At 41.1% G+C, this 19494-nt stretch overlaps 1 protein-coding gene across 1 annotated transcript in view; it reads right to left on the reverse strand.

The window, feature by feature from the left end:
• Window positions 1-19494, reverse strand: part of LOC138670712 (transmembrane channel-like protein 1) — a 181687-nt gene that overhangs the window by 63833 nt on the left and 98360 nt on the right. Inside the window, exons 10-12 of the mRNA XM_069758357.1 lie at window positions 5376-5570; window positions 2679-2858; window positions 2449-2598 (exon numbers count right to left, since the gene is read on the reverse strand). Of these exons, the coding sequence (XP_069614458.1) occupies window positions 2449-2598; window positions 2679-2858; window positions 5376-5570 (525 nt within the window). The remainder of the gene's footprint in view (window positions 1-2448; window positions 2599-2678; window positions 2859-5375; window positions 5571-19494) is intronic.

Genomic DNA, 19494 nt, shown 5'->3' on the forward strand with positions numbered 1-19494 from the left:
TCCGTCAGATGACTCATCTATCTGTGGCCTGCAAATTGTGGCATTTGAGGCCTACCTTCATTTGCTTTTGCTGTGTCTTACCTAGTTGTTGACAACAGTTTGCTTAAAAAAAGATATCCAGATAGTCCAGATATTTTAAACTGTGGTTTTCCTGCACACGGATCACATATAAGTTCGCTCCAAATTCAGCCATTTGTTGTGAATGTGGAAAATATTGTAGTCCATTTAAAATGGGCAAGGTGTGTGGCAAGGGACGGGGAAGTGGATGTGATGGTGCATGCAGAGGCCAAGGCCGTGGACAAGCTGAAATTGTGCCACAATAAACACCCACATCTTCTCGCCTGACCTTCCTGTCCGAATTACTAGGGGACCGCAGAACACCACTATTGAACACAGAGCAGTATGACTGGCGTCTGAGTGATAAGTTATATTTTATTGAATTGTCTGCTTTACTTGTCCTTGTTCCTTAAGTTATCCCCATTTGACATTTGCTGTATTAGGGAATATAATTCCTCGGCTTTCTCCCTGCGTGGAGTCTCTGTTGTACAATAAACCCCCATCACTCTTGGTCAGTGCACAGTCCATTACTGCATCCTATGTGCCTGCAGTCTCCTTACATAGGCTTGTGTAAATCATTCTGTCTCTTCATGTAATCTCAGACAGACTCGATGATGTTGAGATCAAGGCTCTGTGGACACCATATCATCACTCCCAGGATTCATTTTTCTTCTGTATGATGAATATTATTTTAAATGACATTGGCTGCCTATTTGGAATTGTTTTTCTGCTACAAAATAAATTTGGAGCCAATCAGATACCTTTCTGATGGAATTGCATGAGGGCTAAGTATCTGCCTATATTTCTGAGCAGTGAGTGAGTTGTGTAGTTAAGTCACATGGCCTAGTTTCCATGTGAAAGGTATAGCTTTTGGCCACAATTCTTTTATGATGATTACTTCTGACCAAACATCTTCGAATAGTAGATGGGTGTACCTGGGTCACACTGATTATTGTCAATTCTGAGTTAATGGAACTGCTGGGCATCTCTCTATTTCAAAAGAAAGTAAGCATGATATGCATTTCATCTACTGTACTAAGTTTCCTTGGCTTACCACTGAGTCTATGGTCCTCAATATTACTTATTTCTTGGTGTTGAAAATGCTAATACAACAATGTAAAAAAGGGACCAAAAGGGTTAATACTATAGTAGAAAGTACACCTTACCCATCCTAAATACGTGGGGACCCCAACTCGCATTTCAAGTTGGCTGATTTTTTTTAAATACTTTTACATCGCCACTAATTTTTGTGCTTTATTTTAGGCTGTGATATAGAGTGTGGTTTATGATGGTTTCGGTTCATGCTTCCAGGCTTTGATGCACATGCACTTTAATAGAATGAATTGTTTTGATACAAGGAACATACTGAAACCTTCCTATATCTACATTCATATTAACATATGGGGACAATGATATACTGTCATTTTGATACACATAAAATTGTTCATACATAGTTGGACTTAACACTACCCATGCCCAATACTCTTTTGTGTGATTACTGTCTTTTTTATGATTATTTGTACTCGGTTTTTGCCTGTTTATGTTATATTTTGATTTAATAAAATTTGATATACTTATATATACTGATTTGAACTCCATGTCTTTTGCAGGATAATCTCATTAGTGAGTTATTCTACAGTAGGACAATAACTCCAAACATACCATCATTTGGCTAGTATGATGGCTCAGTGGTTAGCACAGTTACCTTACAGCACTGGTGTCCTTGGTTCAAATCCCAACAAGGGCAACATCTGCAATGTTTTCCCAGTGTTTATGTGTAGTCTTTTCGGGTGCTTCGGTTTTCTCTCACACTCCGAAGACATGCTGATAGGAAATTTAGATTGTGAGCCCCAATGAGTAAAGTGATGATAATGCCTTTAAAGTACTGTGGAATTAATGGCACTTTATAAGCCAGTAAAATGAATAAAGAACTGTCTTATATAATATACAAACAAATAAACTAATCAGACAGTGCCAGTCGCCTAACATAAGGTAGCGTTCATACCTGACCTGCATTTTCAAGGCATGTTTTGTTCTAAATGGGCGTGCAGAATTTTATGAAAACTTTTTATTTCCAGTACCAACAATCAATTGGAGAGCAATGTCATGTTGCAGTAAAACTGTAAACTGCATGACTTTTGTTTTTGGCTTGTGAAGTCCCCCTACTCTTTATAAATAATCCATTTTTGATGTTCTGTGTGTTTATGAATTATGGTTGGTTATTTGCCATGATAATAATGCCAAAATAAATTCTACAAAAAATATACATAAATACATTTAACTTTATATTAAACATATTTGCTATAAGCATTATTTCCATAAATCTACTATTACTGTTTCACAAATAATAATGATAAAGCTAGACACATTCCACCTTTTATACTCACTAACCTGGCCCACCATTGTCTCCCAGCAGGGGCCCCTAGGAACATCCGATGGGTCTACCTGAAATTGGCTGGTTGAATTTTCTGAATATGACCCATTAAAAAGATTGGCATACCATAGTGTCATATTATGTTGAACAATCTTTTCTTCTTGACGCTAGAAAAATGAAAATAAAAATGTTTTGTAAAAAGCAATTGAATAAAGCATTGCACTCTATGAAGTGATATTCATTCTACCTTAAGATTTACTTCGTCCATCAGAGCAATAAGGAATGTGTAGAGGTTTCCCAAAAATAGGGCATATATGCGGCCCAGTTGCCATCTTAGAGCTATACGAGGGTGGTAGTTTTCTAATCCGCTGACAACATCAAACATAGTTGGGCAAAACATTCCTAACAGAGACATAACAGTGTTCACCTGCCAAAACAAGAAGTGCACAAACTCCTTATCATCAGGGTTTTCATTTAAATTACTACAGATCTAGCAAAGGATAAATAGACCCAGATAACACAGCATTGGAATATCACGGGACAGAAGGCATAATTCGACATCTAACATGATATTGGTCATTGGCCACAATAAATGACTTTGCAGTGATTCCAAGCCCCAGAAGAGAAACAATCTAATATATAATTGCCTAGAATACTACTTCCTGCAATTTGTGCCAACTTCCGTGGCTTTGTCCGGAGCTAATGTCCGGAGCTAATGTCCGGAGCTAATGCCGGAGATTAATTGCCTAGAATACTACTTCCTGCAATTTGTGCCAACTTCCGTGGCTTTGTCCGGAGCTAAGGTCCGGAGCTAATGTCCGGAGCTAATGTGCGGAGATAATGTCCGGAGCTAATGTCCGGAGCTAATGTCCGGAGCTAATGTCCGGAGATAAGTGACGTCAACAGTGTCCAGTGTCTGATTGGTTGCCGCCTGCTGCGAGCGACCAATCAGAAACGTGCCGTACTGTGACACACTCCGCCCGCCATTTTGGTGTGATTTTTGAATTTTTACCTCACAGCAAGTTTCTACTGCGTGGAGGCGGGCCCAGTGACGTTGCTCTTCAAGCTCCTGCCGAATTTCGTCAAAAAAATGATAATACCATTTACCAAAACTATATATATTTAGTTGTGAAGTGGTTCAGTGACATTTTCACACCAATTTTGAACTTTTGTTTGGTGTTTTCTCCATATACTGCCTATTATTTTTGTTCTTTCTTACTATTATTTATTAATTGTATTATTCTTACATTTGAATAAATAAAGTATATATGGATTCTAGACTCCCGATTCTTTAGAATCGGGCTGCCATCTAGTATTCTATAAATTTCAATATTTTGTGAGGGAGAAGATTATGTCAGGATAATCAGATATATTCGCATGTTTTTCAGGTTAAATTGCCTATGGCCAATGTGTATAACTGTATTACTGCAATGTAAATCCTCCATGTTGGACAGTGTTAAAGTCCAACACCAATAGAAATCCACAGGACCATATTTCACTTTGTAGGTGTCTAACAAATTAAAATGTGGCAAGCTCCACTGGATGCCACATTATAGAGAGGATCTCCCTAAAAAAAGAAGCCACTAAACTGTGTCATATAGAATATCTATGGCTCCATAATATATGTCTCTGTATATCTGTGGACAGTCCATGATTCTGCTGTGTGTAATATGCTCTGGTGATTCTATTAAAGGGGATATCCCGGACTTTGTGAAGAAAAAAAATATGAAGTTGCCCGTTGTGTTTTGTGCCAGCGATTCAGCTACTTCTGCCAACAGAGCGAAGACTTCTTTTCTGCTCGGCTTTCCTGACAGGGTGTATCGTTTAACATCAAGCTGATTGACAGAAGGCTCCTCGCTGCCTAACTGGGGAATGCAGCTATCAATAAGCATGATGTCGGCAGACACACCCGTGGACAAAGCAGCCATGAAGAAAAAGATCTGCTTTGTTGACAGGGAGCAGCTGAATTGCCGGCAGGAGCACCGCTCTGTGCTGGCGCTGAGTACAACAGGCAAGTAGTGGTCTCTGTTAGCAACTACCTGCCTGTTATTTTTTGACACATTGTAAAAAAAAAAAGTCCCGAACCACCCCTTTATCTTTGCACTCTGCAGACAAAGATATGACCTTTTTGCTCAGTTTACAAGGTTACACGGTGATGCAGTGGTCATTGTTGCAAGGATGTAGTCCAGAATTTGTGTTTTGCTGGGCTATGACCACTGCAGGTGCTGTGTTGCAGTGACTATGTACCTAATATCATAGCAGGGTTCTACATCAATGAGGTATCTGTGAAATTGGAAATAATCATAAATGGAGTCTGTCAGCATGAAGTGACTGTTGACACCAAGCACAGGCACTCAGTGCACCCTTCGGGAGACAAAACTTGTTTTGCATCTGTCTATGCCCCTGTTATCCTTGATAGATGCTCTGGCTTTGCAGGAGCTGAAAAAGGGCAAGTAGGTGGGAATGTGCATTAATCTGTTTAGCCACACCATGGGGCATGGAGTAACTGTGCTTAACTTGAACAGTTGTTTCTGCTCATAGACTCTCTTTAAATACTGTTGTTTTATAAAAATTGAATACTAAGAGAAATCATCTGTCTGATGTTTACGACGCGTTTCTAGTTCTTGCAAATAGTGACATGCAAGAAAAAATGCCACTTAGACCCCAGTCAGAGGCTTCTCATCCATCAAATCAGATCTCTTGCTTTGCACTGAGGAGGGGCAGCACCCTGAAACACGGCTGCAAATTCAGATTTTATCATAAGTAATGTGGCAAGACTTGTTAAAAAAATCAATATTGACTGCAACTTCCAAAAGGTGGCACTAGAGTTAAAGTCCTCTTCTTCGCTGAAGATGCTGTATTGCATATTCTATTTCTTGTAGCACACAACAATACTAGCATGCTTCGAAAGAGTTGACATAGAATATTTCACAAAGATACTAACTTCATTTCGTTCCCACCAACCATAGTTTTCATAACCTTCCAAAGCAAATTGCTGAGATCTACGCACAACAAAATAAATGAGATAACCACTTCCAGCCAGTGTACACAGTACAAGGAAGTTTGCAAGAACACGGAGAAATCGGACTAAATGAATGTTTTCCTCTTTCCTGTTTTCTTGTTCTTCTAGGATTGATTCCTGTAGAAGAAGTGAAATTAAATCAAAATAGTAATCTTGAAAATATAGCAGAAATAATATTCCCATATAATTTTAAATAATGTATAGCTGTTTTTTTATTTAAGTGGTGAAAAAAAGGTGGAAAGTTGCATGAAAACATTTTTTTTATTTTGTGGCCTTTTTCTGAGACCCGCAACATTTTCATTTTTCAGGAAATGGGGCTGAGTAAGGGCTCATTTTTGTGCCGTATGCTGATGTTTTTCTTTCATTTTATATTTCAATATTATTTTGGGATAGATATAATGTTTTATTTTCACTTTTTGCATTTTATTGCAATGTTGCTTGTCCAAAAAAACATAATTCTGGAGTCTCAATTTTTTTTTTGTTACTCTGTTCACCGATCGGATTTATTTATGTTTTGATAGATCTGAACCTTCTGAATGCAGCTATACCAAATATGTGTACTTTTTATTTGTGTTTAAATGTTTTATTTTCAATGGGGTAAAAGTGGGGTGATTTGAACTTTTGTGATTTTTATTTTTTCTCACATTTTTTAAAACTTTTTTTTAACTTTATTTAATAGTCTCCTTAGGAGCCTTGAAGCTGAGTCGATTGCCTGTGCTATACCTAGCAGTGCTTCATCTACTGTATATTGTATATATAGCAGAGATCATGATTTCCTATGACTGCCGGCCACAAGCCAGTGTTCACAGAAGTATCGCAATGATAGGCACGGGGGTCATCAGCAGACCCCTGGCTGTCATGACAACCCATCGGCATCCCATGATCACATGACATGGGCGCCAGTGGGCAGGATAAATGATATCACACTGCTAGTGATTGACAGCAGGATTTAACTGGTTAACAACCGCGGGCTGTTAAAGATACATGGTGACTGATTAAATCAGTCATCATGTCTGGGAAAGATGCAAGATCAGCATGTGATCCCGCATCAAAGGCAGGAACATGACATACTTCATGAATATATACGTTATATGTTGTGAATGAGTTACCATAAATCTCCATATAAAGTAAAATAACCTATCCTCGGCATAAAAGGTGAAAATAGACAAAACAGTCCATGCAGCATAATGGGTTCACCTATTCAGGGAATGAACAGCTTTCCACAGAACTTGATAGAACCTAAACACGACTGGTCAGCACATATAGGTCTCTCTACCTGTCCACATAGAAAACATCTGAGGCAGCTGATCTGCCTTAAATAGGCCATTCCAAGAACTAAAACTAGAGGTAAGGGAGCAGCCAATACCACCCAGCTTTTTCACCTGCTTTTAAAACCCAGACCCAAAATCTGGAGTTCATTAAAAAAAACTCTTAGCACTATCTGTGCAGGAGAATACTTTACCAGGTTTCACATCACCAAGACAAGGCACCTCGGTAACATATACACTTCACACAGGACTTGTCCAGGTGAAAACTTACAAACTCCCCCCCTACTCCATACAATGTACCCATTACAGGGCATCCACATTCCTGTGCTGTTTCCCCGGCCTATGCTCCATCCAAAAGCTTCAATTTTGCAGGGCTAGGAACCACCATGTCACCCGGGCAAGGATGATAACTTCATCTTCAGATAGCTTACAAGGTGCTCCTCCACATTTGCCTCCTGAGACATGACAACGCCCAGCCTGATATCTGACGCATCCGTTTGGACTATGAACTCCTTTTTGAAGTCTGGTGCTACCAATACTGGCTGCCTACAGATAGTTAGTTTTAATTCCTGAAATGCCCCCTCAGCCTCTGATAACCACTTAGCTATGGTCAACTTTGTACCCTTCAGGAAGTCTGTCAGTGTGGTTTCTTTAAGGTCGAAATTGGGGACAATCCTCTGGTAATAGCCCATGACACCTAGGAAGGCCCTGGCCTGCTTCTTTGAGAGAGGTTTGTCGCTAGTTCTGTATTGCCTCTATTTTATTTATTTGCGGTTTGACCATGTCCCTGCCCACCACCTACTCCAGATCCTTGGCCTCTTTCATTTCCATGGTGCATGGTGTAGCCAAGCTACCCCGCTATACTGATTTTATCCACGGTGCCCAAAACAAAGTAAAGTCCAATTATCACTAGGTGTAATAAGTACTTGATGACTCTTACTTCATGGGTTACAGTACCATAGTTCATATTTATGTCAACCCAGGCTATAAGGTAGTTCTTTTTGTCCCCATGAATACACCTGACTCCCCCACATTCCCGGGAACAAGCAGACGTGGAAGTGTAGCCCTTACCAAGGTCACTAATCTTACAGAGTCCTGAAATTCCATTACTTACACTGGATTAACTGTCACTTGGCATGCCTGGGGCCCCTCAACAGGATAAGGTACAGAGAGGAAGGCAGGATAAACAAAGTAGGAGCAGCGCCGGCCTATACTGCAGTCCTTTGGCTTTAAAGTGCTGGGACCCTAGGCGGCTATATAGCCAAGAGCATGACACCATCAGCAAACCGTGTTATGTGACTGATCTCTCGGAAGTGGCTCAAATGTCTCCTGGGTCTTTGGACACCCCACAGGTAATGCTTTAGCCTCCCTCTTTTTGGTGTCAGACCCTCTTTGGGAATCTCAGTAAGGTGATGTTAGACTGCCTGGACTTCCCAGAGAACTTTCCTCCATCTGGTATTTCTCCACAAGGCTCACCAGTGTCTTGATTCCAATGGCAGGGAATCACAAAAGGACAAGCACCAACGAGCTCTAGGGTGATGGAACCTGAGCTGACCGCGACCCTAAACCTGAACACACAAATAACAATAGCCGGGGAACGTGCCTACGTTGATCCTAGACGTCTCGCACCAGCCGAAGATCTAACTTCCCCTATTAGAAGAAACACAGACCTCTCTTGCCTCCAGAGAAATCCCCCACAGAAATAGCAGCCCCCCACATATAATGACGGTGAAATGAGAGGAAGGCACATACACAGTATGAAATCAGATTCAGCAAAATGAGGCCCGCTAAAACTAGATAGCAGAGGATACAAAAGTAAACTGCGCGGTCAGCAAAAAACCCTTCAAAAAACCATCCTGTAATTACTTGAACTCATGTTCCAACTCATGGAACATGAGGAGCAATTACAGCCCACTAGAGCAACCAGCAGCAAAGAAACAATTATATGCAAGCTGGACAAGACAAAAATAAATCAAAACGTGGAAAAAGAAAATCAAAAACTTAGCTTGTCCTGAAGATTACTGAAGCCAGAAGCTGAGGTAACAAAACACTCTGATAACCTTGATAGCCGGCGGGGAAATGACAAGAAAGCCCGGTTAAATAGGAAACTCCCAAATCCTAATAGAACAGGTGGACACCAGAGACAGCAGAACACAAATCACCCAGTACCATCAGTAACCACCAGAGGGAGCCCAAAAACAGAACTCACAACACACCAGGTCATTGGCGTTTTGGAGATCTCCTTTGGCAACTCAAAATGGAACTGGTCTCAGCAGAGAGTGTATGTACCAGTCCATCACTCCTCTCTCTACGATCTGTGCTGGGGTACAATTCTCTGCCGCAGCCACTTTTTCACCAAGTGCAGAAGATAAAATATCTGGGACTGGACAGGCTTATCCCTTTAATAGTCCCAGTGATGCACCCACTGTGCACTCACTGCCAGCGTTACACTCAGGCAAGGCAAGTTCTCCATCTGGAATTTCCCATACTCCTTGTTGTCCTCTAAATCCAGGTCAAAGTATGTCTTCTCTGGTTCCCCAGTCAAATATGGTGCCCAAACCTCTGCCTACTGCTCCAGAGGCATTGTCTGGCACTCTCTCAAACAAGGTCACAGTGACGTCATCAACCGTATTCATCTTTTGCAATGCCCCTCTTACCATCTTCCTCTGCTGTGTATCATCACCTCATTGATGGGGCGGTGCAGTTTCACTGCCGAAGACAGCCTCAGCCATAAGTTCTATGTGCTGCTGTTGTCACTGCTGCTGGATCTGTTGATGCTGTAGCTGGAACTGTTGCATCAACAGTTTGCTGGTCTCCTGCTGGGTCTACTGTTGCAGCTGCCATTGCTGTTGATAGATATTAGCCTGAGCCAGCTGCTTAATCAGTTCCTCCATTTTTTCCGATCATGCTTGCAATTCTGTTTCAGTCAGGACATATATTCTTTATCCACAATCGCCTGTGATCCTTTGGGTTCCTGCACACATTTGAAGCACCAATTGCAAGGGATCACACTTTTGGGAATTCTTGCAGATGCAGGCACAAAGTAGCTTGGTGAAAACTTGTAGATTTCTTGTAGGCTTATGACTTGAGCCTGCACCATACGCAGTGCATGTGGCTGTGTAACATAACCTCTATCTGATATGATTGAAACCAAGCTTGATTGCTGTAATCTCTTAAATGCTATTGTCAATCTCTGACTGCAGCATTTTAGTCACATGATCAATGTGGCATGTTGTTCCATGCACTTATAGGCCCCCCCGGAGCATGATTGTGGGGTTGCCATGGTAGCCGGGATTTTGCTGAAGACCTACATTGTTTCCATGTTGGTACTCCTGTGAAGCCCAGTTATATACTGAGATGCAGTATATAGAAGAGGTAATTAGATATTTTGGTTCAAGTGCCCTAAGTGGACTGAAAAATGTGCTAAAAATATAAAACACAAATAAAATTTGCAAAAAATTCAAATAACCTTTCCCCTTTAAAAATATCGAAATAGAAAAAAATAAAAAAATGTAGTACCACCACATCTGTAATAGTCTAAATTATCAAAATAGAAAATCGATTGCCTACATGATAAAAGCCTGGGGATTTCCCCAAAACAAAGATAATTTGAATCAATAATTTAATCAATAGATCATTGAATAATAACAAGTTCCACAATTGGATTTATTTACAAAAAAGTTCCTTTACAGAGATAATCTTATAAATGTGCCCCTGCTGTGTACTGTGTAATGGCTGTGTCTGACCTTGTAGGAACATGGTCTGATCATACCTCAGCTCCTGGGCAAGGGAGGACGCAAAAGGTTATGTAGACTGAACTGCCGGAAATCGCAACTGAATCTTTCTTTGAGGTAAAACATTGCTTAAGAACAGGCAGGGAAATGTTTTGTCTCACAAAGATAATCAGCTGTGACACAGCAATTACACAGTACACAGCAGGGGCAGTTATAAGATTATCTCAGTAGAGGAACATGTTTCTTTAAAGGCCCCTTCACATTAAGCGATACCGACAACGATCCGGATCGCTGCAGCGTCGCTGTTTGGTCGCTGGAGAGCTGTCACACAGACAGCTCTCCAGCGACCAACGATCCCGAAGTCCCCGGGTAACCAGGGTAAACATCGGGTTACTAAGCGCAGGGCCGCGCTTAGTAACCCGATGTTTACCCTGGTTACCAGCGTAAAAGTAAAAAAAAACAAACACTACATACTTACCTACCGCTGTCTGTCCCCGCCGCTCAGCTTCTCTGCACTCCTCCTGTACTGGCTGTGAGCACAGCGGCCAGAAAGCAGAGCGGTGACGTCACCGCTCTGCTTTCCGGCTGACCGACGCTCACAGCCAGTACAGGAGAAGTGCAGAGCACAGCGCCGGGGACAGATAGCTGTAGGTAAGTATGTAGTGTTTGTTTTTTTTTACTTTTACGCTGGTAACCAGGGTAAACATCGGGTTACTAAGCGCGGTCCTGCGCTTAGTTACCCGATGTTTACCCTGGTTACCAGTGAAGACATCGCTGGATCGGTGTCACACACGCCGATCCAGCGATGTCCACGGGAGATCCAGCGACGAAATAAAGTTCTGGACTTTGTTCAGCGACCAACGATCTCCCAGCAGGGGCCTGATCGTTGGTCGCTGTCACACATAACGTTTTCCTTAACGATATCGTTGCTACGTCACAAAAAGCAACGATATCGTTAACGATATCGTTATGTGTGAAGGTACCTTAACACATCCATTTGTGGAAATTACTTTTATTCCAAGATCTAATAATTAAAATGTACTGCGTTCATGGGGAAACCATTTTGAAGTGAAAAAAATTTCAACTGTCAAAATTGTGATTTTTTTTTTCTGTTGCTGCACCTCCACCAAAAAATGCAGTAAAAAATTATCAAAGTGTCATAAAAACCTCAAAAAAGTAAACATCAGCTCGTCAAGGAACAAATGAAGCTCTTATAAAGCTCTAACAAAAAATGAAAACATTATGGGTCTCAAAAAATGGGGAACAAATCAAAGTTAATTTGTATTCCATTTTTGCTTTTTTTCAGCACTTAAATAAAAAAAAATTAAATTTAGTTTAATTGGAATTATACTGCCAGGTCATTTTTACCACATAATGAGCAGGGTAAAAACAAATCCCCAAAAACCATAGCGGTTTGTGATTTTTTTTTTTTCTCCATTTCACCACGTTTTGCATTTTTTTCCTGTTTTCCAGTAAATTGTATGGTAATAAGAATAGTGTAATTGAAAACTACAATTTTTCCCACAAAAAACAAGACTGTGGCTTTGTTACTGCGAACAGACAAAAATCAGATTGTAAAAATGGGAAATCACCTGAACAAGAAGGCCGGCGTCACACGTGCGAGTTTTACGGACGTAAGAGCGCAGAAACTACGTCCGTAAAACTCGCAAAACATACGGCACAATTATTCTCTATGCCCCTGCTCCTAACTGCCGTATTTTACGGATCCGTATTATACGGCTTTCTACGGCTGTAGAAAATCGCAGCATGCTGCGTTTGTCACAGTACTGCGCAAGAAATACGCCAATGAAAGTCTATGGAAGCCTGAAAAATACGGATCACACACGGACCAGCAGTGTGACTTGCGAGAAAAGCCGGCAATTCATTGCGGTGTACAGTAAAATCACACTGACAGCTTCCAGTAGAATAGGTAGAATAAATGTGTACACATAGAATAGGTATATATATATATATGTCAGTGAGACACATATATATATATATATATATTAATATTTCTTCCAGCGCTAGACAGCTTTAAAGCCGGTAATTCAATTGCCGGCTTTTGCTATCTCCTTCCTAAACCCGACATGATTTGAGACATGGTTTACATACGGTAAACCATGTCTTCTCCCCCTTTTTTTTGCATATTCCACATTACTAATGTTAGTAGTGTGTATATGCAAAATTTGGCCGTTCTATCTACTAAATTAAAGGGTTAAATGGTGGAAAAAATTGGCGTGGGCTCCTGCGCAATTTTCTCCGCCAGAGTAGTAAAGCCAGTGACTGAGGGCAGATATTAATAGCCTGGAGAGGGTCCACGGTTATTGCCCCCCCCCCCTGGCTAAAAACACCTGCCCCCAGCCACCCCAGAAAAGGCACATCTGGAAGATGCGCCTATTCTGGCACTTGGCCACTCTCTTCCCATTCCCGTGTAGCGGTGGGATATGGGGTAATGAAGGGTTAATGCCACCTTGCTATTGTAAGGTGACATTAAGCCAAATTAATAATGGAGAGGCGTCAATTATGACACCTATCCATTATTAATCCAATACTAGTAAAGGGTTAAAAAAATACACAAACACATTATTAAAAATTATTTTAATGAAATAAAAACAAGGGTTGTTGTAATATTTTATTGAACGCCCAATCCAATCACTGAAGACCCTCGTTCTGTAACAAAAAAAACATAATAAACCAACAATATCCTTACCTTCCGCAGATCTGTAAAGTCCAACGATGTAAATCCATCTGAAGGGGTTAAAATATTTTGCAGCCATGAGCTTTGCTAATGCAATGTTGTTCGTGGCTGCAAAACCCCAGGGAATGAAGGTAAAGTAGGTCAGTGACCTATATTTACCTTCATTTGCGGTGAGGCGCTCTCTGCTGGTTGTTCCTAGATCGTGGGAACTTTCCTAGAAAGCTCCCTGGCTCGAGTTCATAAGAGGGCGCCCTCTGCTGGTGTCCTCATATGAACTCGAGCCTGGGAGTTTTCTAGGAAAGTTCCCACGATCTAGGAACAACCAGCAGAGGGCGCCTCACCGCAAATGAAGGTAAATATAGGTAATTGACCTACTTTACCTTCATTCCCTGGGGTTTTGCAGCCACGAACAACATTGCATTAGCAAGCTCGTGGCTGCAAAATATTTTAACCCCTTCAGATGGATTTACACCGTTGGACTTTACAGATCTGCGGAATAAAAGGATATTGTTGGATTATGTTTTTTTTGTTACAGAACGAGGGTCTTCAGTGATTGGATTGGGCGTTCAATAAAATATTACAACAACCTTTGTTTTTATTTCATTAAAATAATTTTTAATAATGTGTTTGTGTATTTTTTTAACCCTTTCCTAGTATTGGATTAATAATGGATAGGTGTCATAATTGACGCCTCTCCATTATTAATTTGGCTTAATGTCACCTTACAATAGCAAGGTGGCATTAACCCTTCATTACCCCATATCCCACCGCTACACGGGAATGGGAAGAGAGTGGCCAAGTGCCAGAATAGGCGCATCTTCCAGATGTGCCTTTTCTGGGGTGGCTGGGGGCAGGTGTTTTTAGCCAGGGGGGGCCAATAACCGTGGACCCTCTCCAGGCTATTAATATATGCCCTCAGTCACTGGCTTTACTACTCTGGCGGAGAAAATTGCGCGGGAGCCCACGCCAATTTTTTCCGCCATTTAACCCTTTAATTTAGTAGATAGAACGGCCAAATTTTGCATATACACACTACTAACATTAGTAGTGTGGAATATGCAAAAAAAATGGAGAGAAGACATGGTTTACTGTATGTAAACCATGTCTCATATCATGTCGGGTTTAGGAAGGAGAGAGCAAAAGCCGGTAATTGAATTACCGGCTTTAAACCTATCTAGCGCTGTTTGAAGTTAAAATATATATACATATATGTGTCTAATGACATACATATATATATATATATATAAAGGCACAGATGATTGGCCTCGGGGAGACCAAAACATCCAACACTGCGGAGACACCATCACGTGTTTCTCAACGCAGTGATTCCAGAACACTGCCCCCATCCCTTATGGGAAATATGCAGATGCATGTAAAGAAGCTGCGGAGACACCATCACGTGTTTCTCGACGCAAGCAGTGAATAGCCAGGCTTTTCCCCGGGAAGGAACAACCACGGGAAGGGCAGCATCCTATGAAGGAAAGCCACCTATACCAAGCATGGTATCCATCCACAGACAGCTGTTTCGGGGTTTTTGCCCCTCATCAGTGTGGAGTAGGAATCTGGCTATTAGGAGCAGTGCCTAGTAAAAAGGCTATAAAGGCACAGATGATTGGCCTCGGGGAGACCAAAACATCCAACACCGCGGAGACACCATCACATGTTTCTCAACGCAGTGATTCCAGAACACTGCCCCCATCCCTTATGGGAAATATGCAGATGCATGTAAAGAAGCTGCGGAGACACCATCACGTGTTTCTCGACGCAAGCAGTGAATAGCCAGGCCTTTCCCCGGGAAGGAACAACCACGGGAAGGGCAGCATCCTATGAAGGAAAGCCACCTATGCCAAGCATGGTATCCATCCACAGACAGCTGTTTCGGGGTTTTTGCCCCTCATCAGTGTGGAGTAGGAATCTGGCTATTAGGAGCAGTGCCTAGTAAAAAGGCTATAAAGGCACAGATGATTGGCCTCGGGGAGACCAAAACATCCAACACCGCGGAGACACCATCACGTGTTTCTCAACACAGTGATTCCAGAACACTGCCCCCATCCCTTATGGGAAATATGCAGATGTATGTAAAGAAGCTGTGGAGACACCATCACGTGTTTCTCGATGCAAGCAGTGAATAGCCAGGCCTTTCCCCAGGAAGGAACAACCACGGGAAGGGCAGCATCCTATGAAGGAAAGCCACCTATGCCAAGCATGGTATCCATCCACAGACAGCTGTTTCGGGGTTTTTGCCCCTCATCAGTGTGGAGTAGGAATCTGGCTATTAGGAGCAGTGCCTAGTAAAAAGGCTATAAAGGCACAGATGATTGGCCTCGGGGAGACCAAAACATCCAACACCGCGGAGACACCATCACGTGTTTCTCAACGCAGTGATTCCAGAACACTGCCCCCATCCCTTATGGGAAATATGCAGATGCATGTATAGAAGCTGCGGAGACACCATCACGTGTTTCTCGACGCAAGCAGTGAATAGCCAGGCCTTTCCCCGGGAAGGAACAACCACGGGAAGGGCAGCATCCTATGAAGGAAAGCCACCTATGCCAAGCATGGTATCCATCCACATGCATTGAGAAACACGTGATGGTGTCTCCGCGGTGTTGGATGTTTTGGTCTCCCCGAGGCCAATCATCTGTGCCTTTATAGCCTTTTTACTAGGCACTGCTCCTAATAGCCAGATTCCTACTCCACACTGATGAGGGGGAAAAACCCCGAAACAGCTGTATGTGGATGGATACCATGCTTGGCATAGGTGGCTTTCCTTCATAGGATGCTGCCCTTCCTGTGGTTGTTCCTTCCCGGGGAAAGGCCTGGGTATTCACTGCTTGCGTCGAGAAACACGTGATGGTGTCTCCGCAGCTTCTTTACATAAATATATATATATATATATATATACAGTATATAGATATATATATATTTTTTAACACATGGATCCCTTGTATTGCCGTATGTCGGATTTGCAAGCCTGCGAGAAAGCCACGCAGTACGGATGCCATACGGATTACATACGGAGGATGCCATGCGCAAAATACGCTGACACACCCTGCCTACGGAGGAGCTACGGACTACTATTTTGGGGACTTTTCAGCGTATTACGGCCGTAATATACGGACCGTATTGTTTTACGCTGTGTGTGACGCCGGCCGAAGAGTTATAAGTATAATTCTTCTACAACTGTTGATTTTCAGCATTCATGGGTGACATTGAAACTGGAAAAATATACTATTTTAAACTATGGATAAACATATAACCCAGGCCTATTCTCCTACACATAGGGTGGGCATCACTCCATTAAATGTTTAAACATACTGACCATTTGGCCATTAAACCAAATTAAATAAAGAAGTATCTTTTATTTTTTCATTAAAAAAGATCAATTTTATTTACATATTTATTAATTATTACACATAACAATAAAATAGTGCCTCCAAACCAATGACTACATTTTATTATAGGTCAGCTGAACCATGTGCACATCAAAACAAAGGAAGAAAAGTGACCCAAACCCCAAAGACAGATATAATACAAAACCATTTACTAGATGGTTTTGTATTATATCTGTCCATTTAGTAAATGGTTTTGTATTATATCTGTCCATTTACTAGATGGTTTTGTATTATATCTGTCCATTTAGTAAATGGTTTTGTATTATATCTGTCCATTTACTAGATGGTTTTGTATTATATCTGTCCATTTACTAGATGGTTTTGTATTATATCTGTCTTTGGTGTTTGGGTCACTTTTCTATCACCTATATATAAAAATATTTCATAGTCGTATAGGGTTGGGTCATGTAGGGGGTGATGGTACTGATTGTCTGTCTCCGACCTGCAGGGGAGGTAGCAACCGCTCCTCACTATCCATTTATGACTCGGCCTTGTTAAGTATGTTTTTCATGTATTTTGATACATAATAAAATGCTATATCCTTATGAGTGAGTCATGTGTTGTCACTTGGCACATTTATTTATTTTTTTTTTTCTTCACAATACGTGCACTATAATTCATCTTTTAATTATATCTTTTTTATTAATTATTTATAGTGATCAAATGTTATAAAGGTTATTTCTATATTTTCACTATCATCACATTAATTTGTTCACGTTTTAACAACAGATAGATTTATTAGTTAGTATCACTTCGTGGTGTTCTTAAAGTATTTTCTGTGATGGTTATGACAGCCTCTTTGCTTTCCAGGAGGAAGCATTCATTAGATTGGCATTTGCTTTGTTGTAACACTACCAGGAGGTGATTATTTGGATGCAAATTAGATCTGCACTCTGTTACAAAGTATGAAACAGTCACATGAGTCCTGCCACAATTATGTGGTAGTAACTACTATTTATGTTGAAGGACCTGCAAGACCATTTATGTGTTAGTGATTATTATCTATATAGATGTTTTTTACAACTATTCCAACAACATAGATCTCACGAACTGAAATTCGCTCTGATCAACAACCAGTTTGGAAAATTCTGCAAGAAGTGGAACAAATGGGACAAAGCCTTTCAGCCTCGCATCACTTGATCTTTTCGCCTCTAACATATAGGCGCAATATTACTTAACCCCTTAGTGACAGAGCCAATTTGGTACTTAATGACCGAGCCAATTTTTGCAATTCTGACCACTGTCACTTTATGAGGTTATAACCCTGGAACGCTTCAACGGATCCCGCTGATTCTGAGACTGTTTTTTCATCACATATTGTACTTCATGATAGTGGTAACATTTCTTCGATATTACTTGCGATTATTTATAAAAAAAACGGAAATATGGCGAAAATTTTAAAAATTTTGCAATTTTCAAACTTTGTATTTTTATGCCCTTAAATCAGAGAGATATGTCATGAAAAATAGTTAATAACATTTCCCACATGTCTACTTTACATCAGCACAATTTTGGAAACAAAATTTTTTTTTGTTAGGGAGTTATAAGGGTTAAAAGTGGACCAGCAATTTCTCATGTTTACAACACCATTTTTTTTTAGGGACCACATCACATTTGAAGTCATTTTGAGGGGTCTATATGATAGAAAATAACGAAGTGTGACACCATTCTAAAAACTACACCCTTCAAGGTTCTCAAAACCACATTCAAGAAGTTTATTAACCCTTTACGTGCTTTACAGGAACTGAAACAATGTGGAAGGAAAAAATGAACATTTAACTTTTTTTTGCAAACATCGTAATTCAGAACCATTTTTTTTATTTTTACATGTGTAAAAACACAAAATGTAACCATAAATTTTGTTATGCAATTTCTCCTGAATACGCCAATACCCCATATGTGGGGGTAAACCACTGTTTGGGTGCACCGCAGAACTTGGAAGTGAAGGAGCGCCGTTTGACTTTTTCAATACAGAATTGGTTGAAATTGAGATCGGACGCCATGTCACGTTTAGAGAGCCCCTGATGTGCCTAAACAGTGGAAACCCCCCACAAGTGACACCATTTGGTAAACTAGACCCCTTAAGGAACTTATCTAGATGTGTGGTGAGCACTTTGAACCCCCAAGAGCTTCACAGAAGTTTATAATGTAGAGCCGTGAAAATAAAAAATCGCATTTGTTTACACAAAAATGATCTTTTCGCCCACAAATTCTTATTTTCACAAGGGTAACAGGAGAAATTAGACCACAAAAGTTGTTGTGCGATTTCTCCTGAATACGCCAATATCCTATATGTGGGGGTAAACTGTTATGATGCGGTGGTCTAGGAGCAACATGGAACGAGCTCTGAAGGAAGTGGTAACTGTACTGACCGCAGTCCCTAAGCTCAACACAACACTAGAAGTAGCCGTGGAATGCTCCTAACTCTCCCTAGGCATCTCGTCAGAGCCTAAGAGCTAACTACCACTAAAGACAGAAGCAGGAAAACTATCTTGCCTCAGAGAAAATCCCCAAAGGATAGATTAGCCCCCCCACAAATAATGACTGTGAGTGGAGAGGAAAAAGACATACACAGAATGAAACCAGGATGAGCACAGGAGGCCAGTCTAGCTAAATAGATAGGACAGGATGGAATACTGTGCGGTCAGTATAAAACACTACAAAAATCCACGCAGAGTTTACAAAAAAAATCTCCACACCTGACTAAAGATGTGGACGGTAAATCTGCTTCCCAGAGCTTCCAGCAAGACAGAATTAATTCATACTGATAACGCTGGACAAACATAGAAAGCACTGAACGCATAAGTCCGCAATCTGTGAACAGAAAAGCGCAAGCAAAAACTTAGCTTTGCTGAACTGGTCAGGATAACAGGGAAATCCGAAGAGATGTGAATCCAACCAGGAACCATTTACAAGTGGCACTGGCTGAAGGAACAGCCAGGCCTA

This window comes from Ranitomeya imitator, chromosome 1, assembly GCF_032444005.1.
Source record: "Ranitomeya imitator isolate aRanImi1 chromosome 1, aRanImi1.pri, whole genome shotgun sequence".
Classification (NCBI taxonomy): Eukaryota; Metazoa; Chordata; class Amphibia; order Anura; family Dendrobatidae; genus Ranitomeya; species Ranitomeya imitator.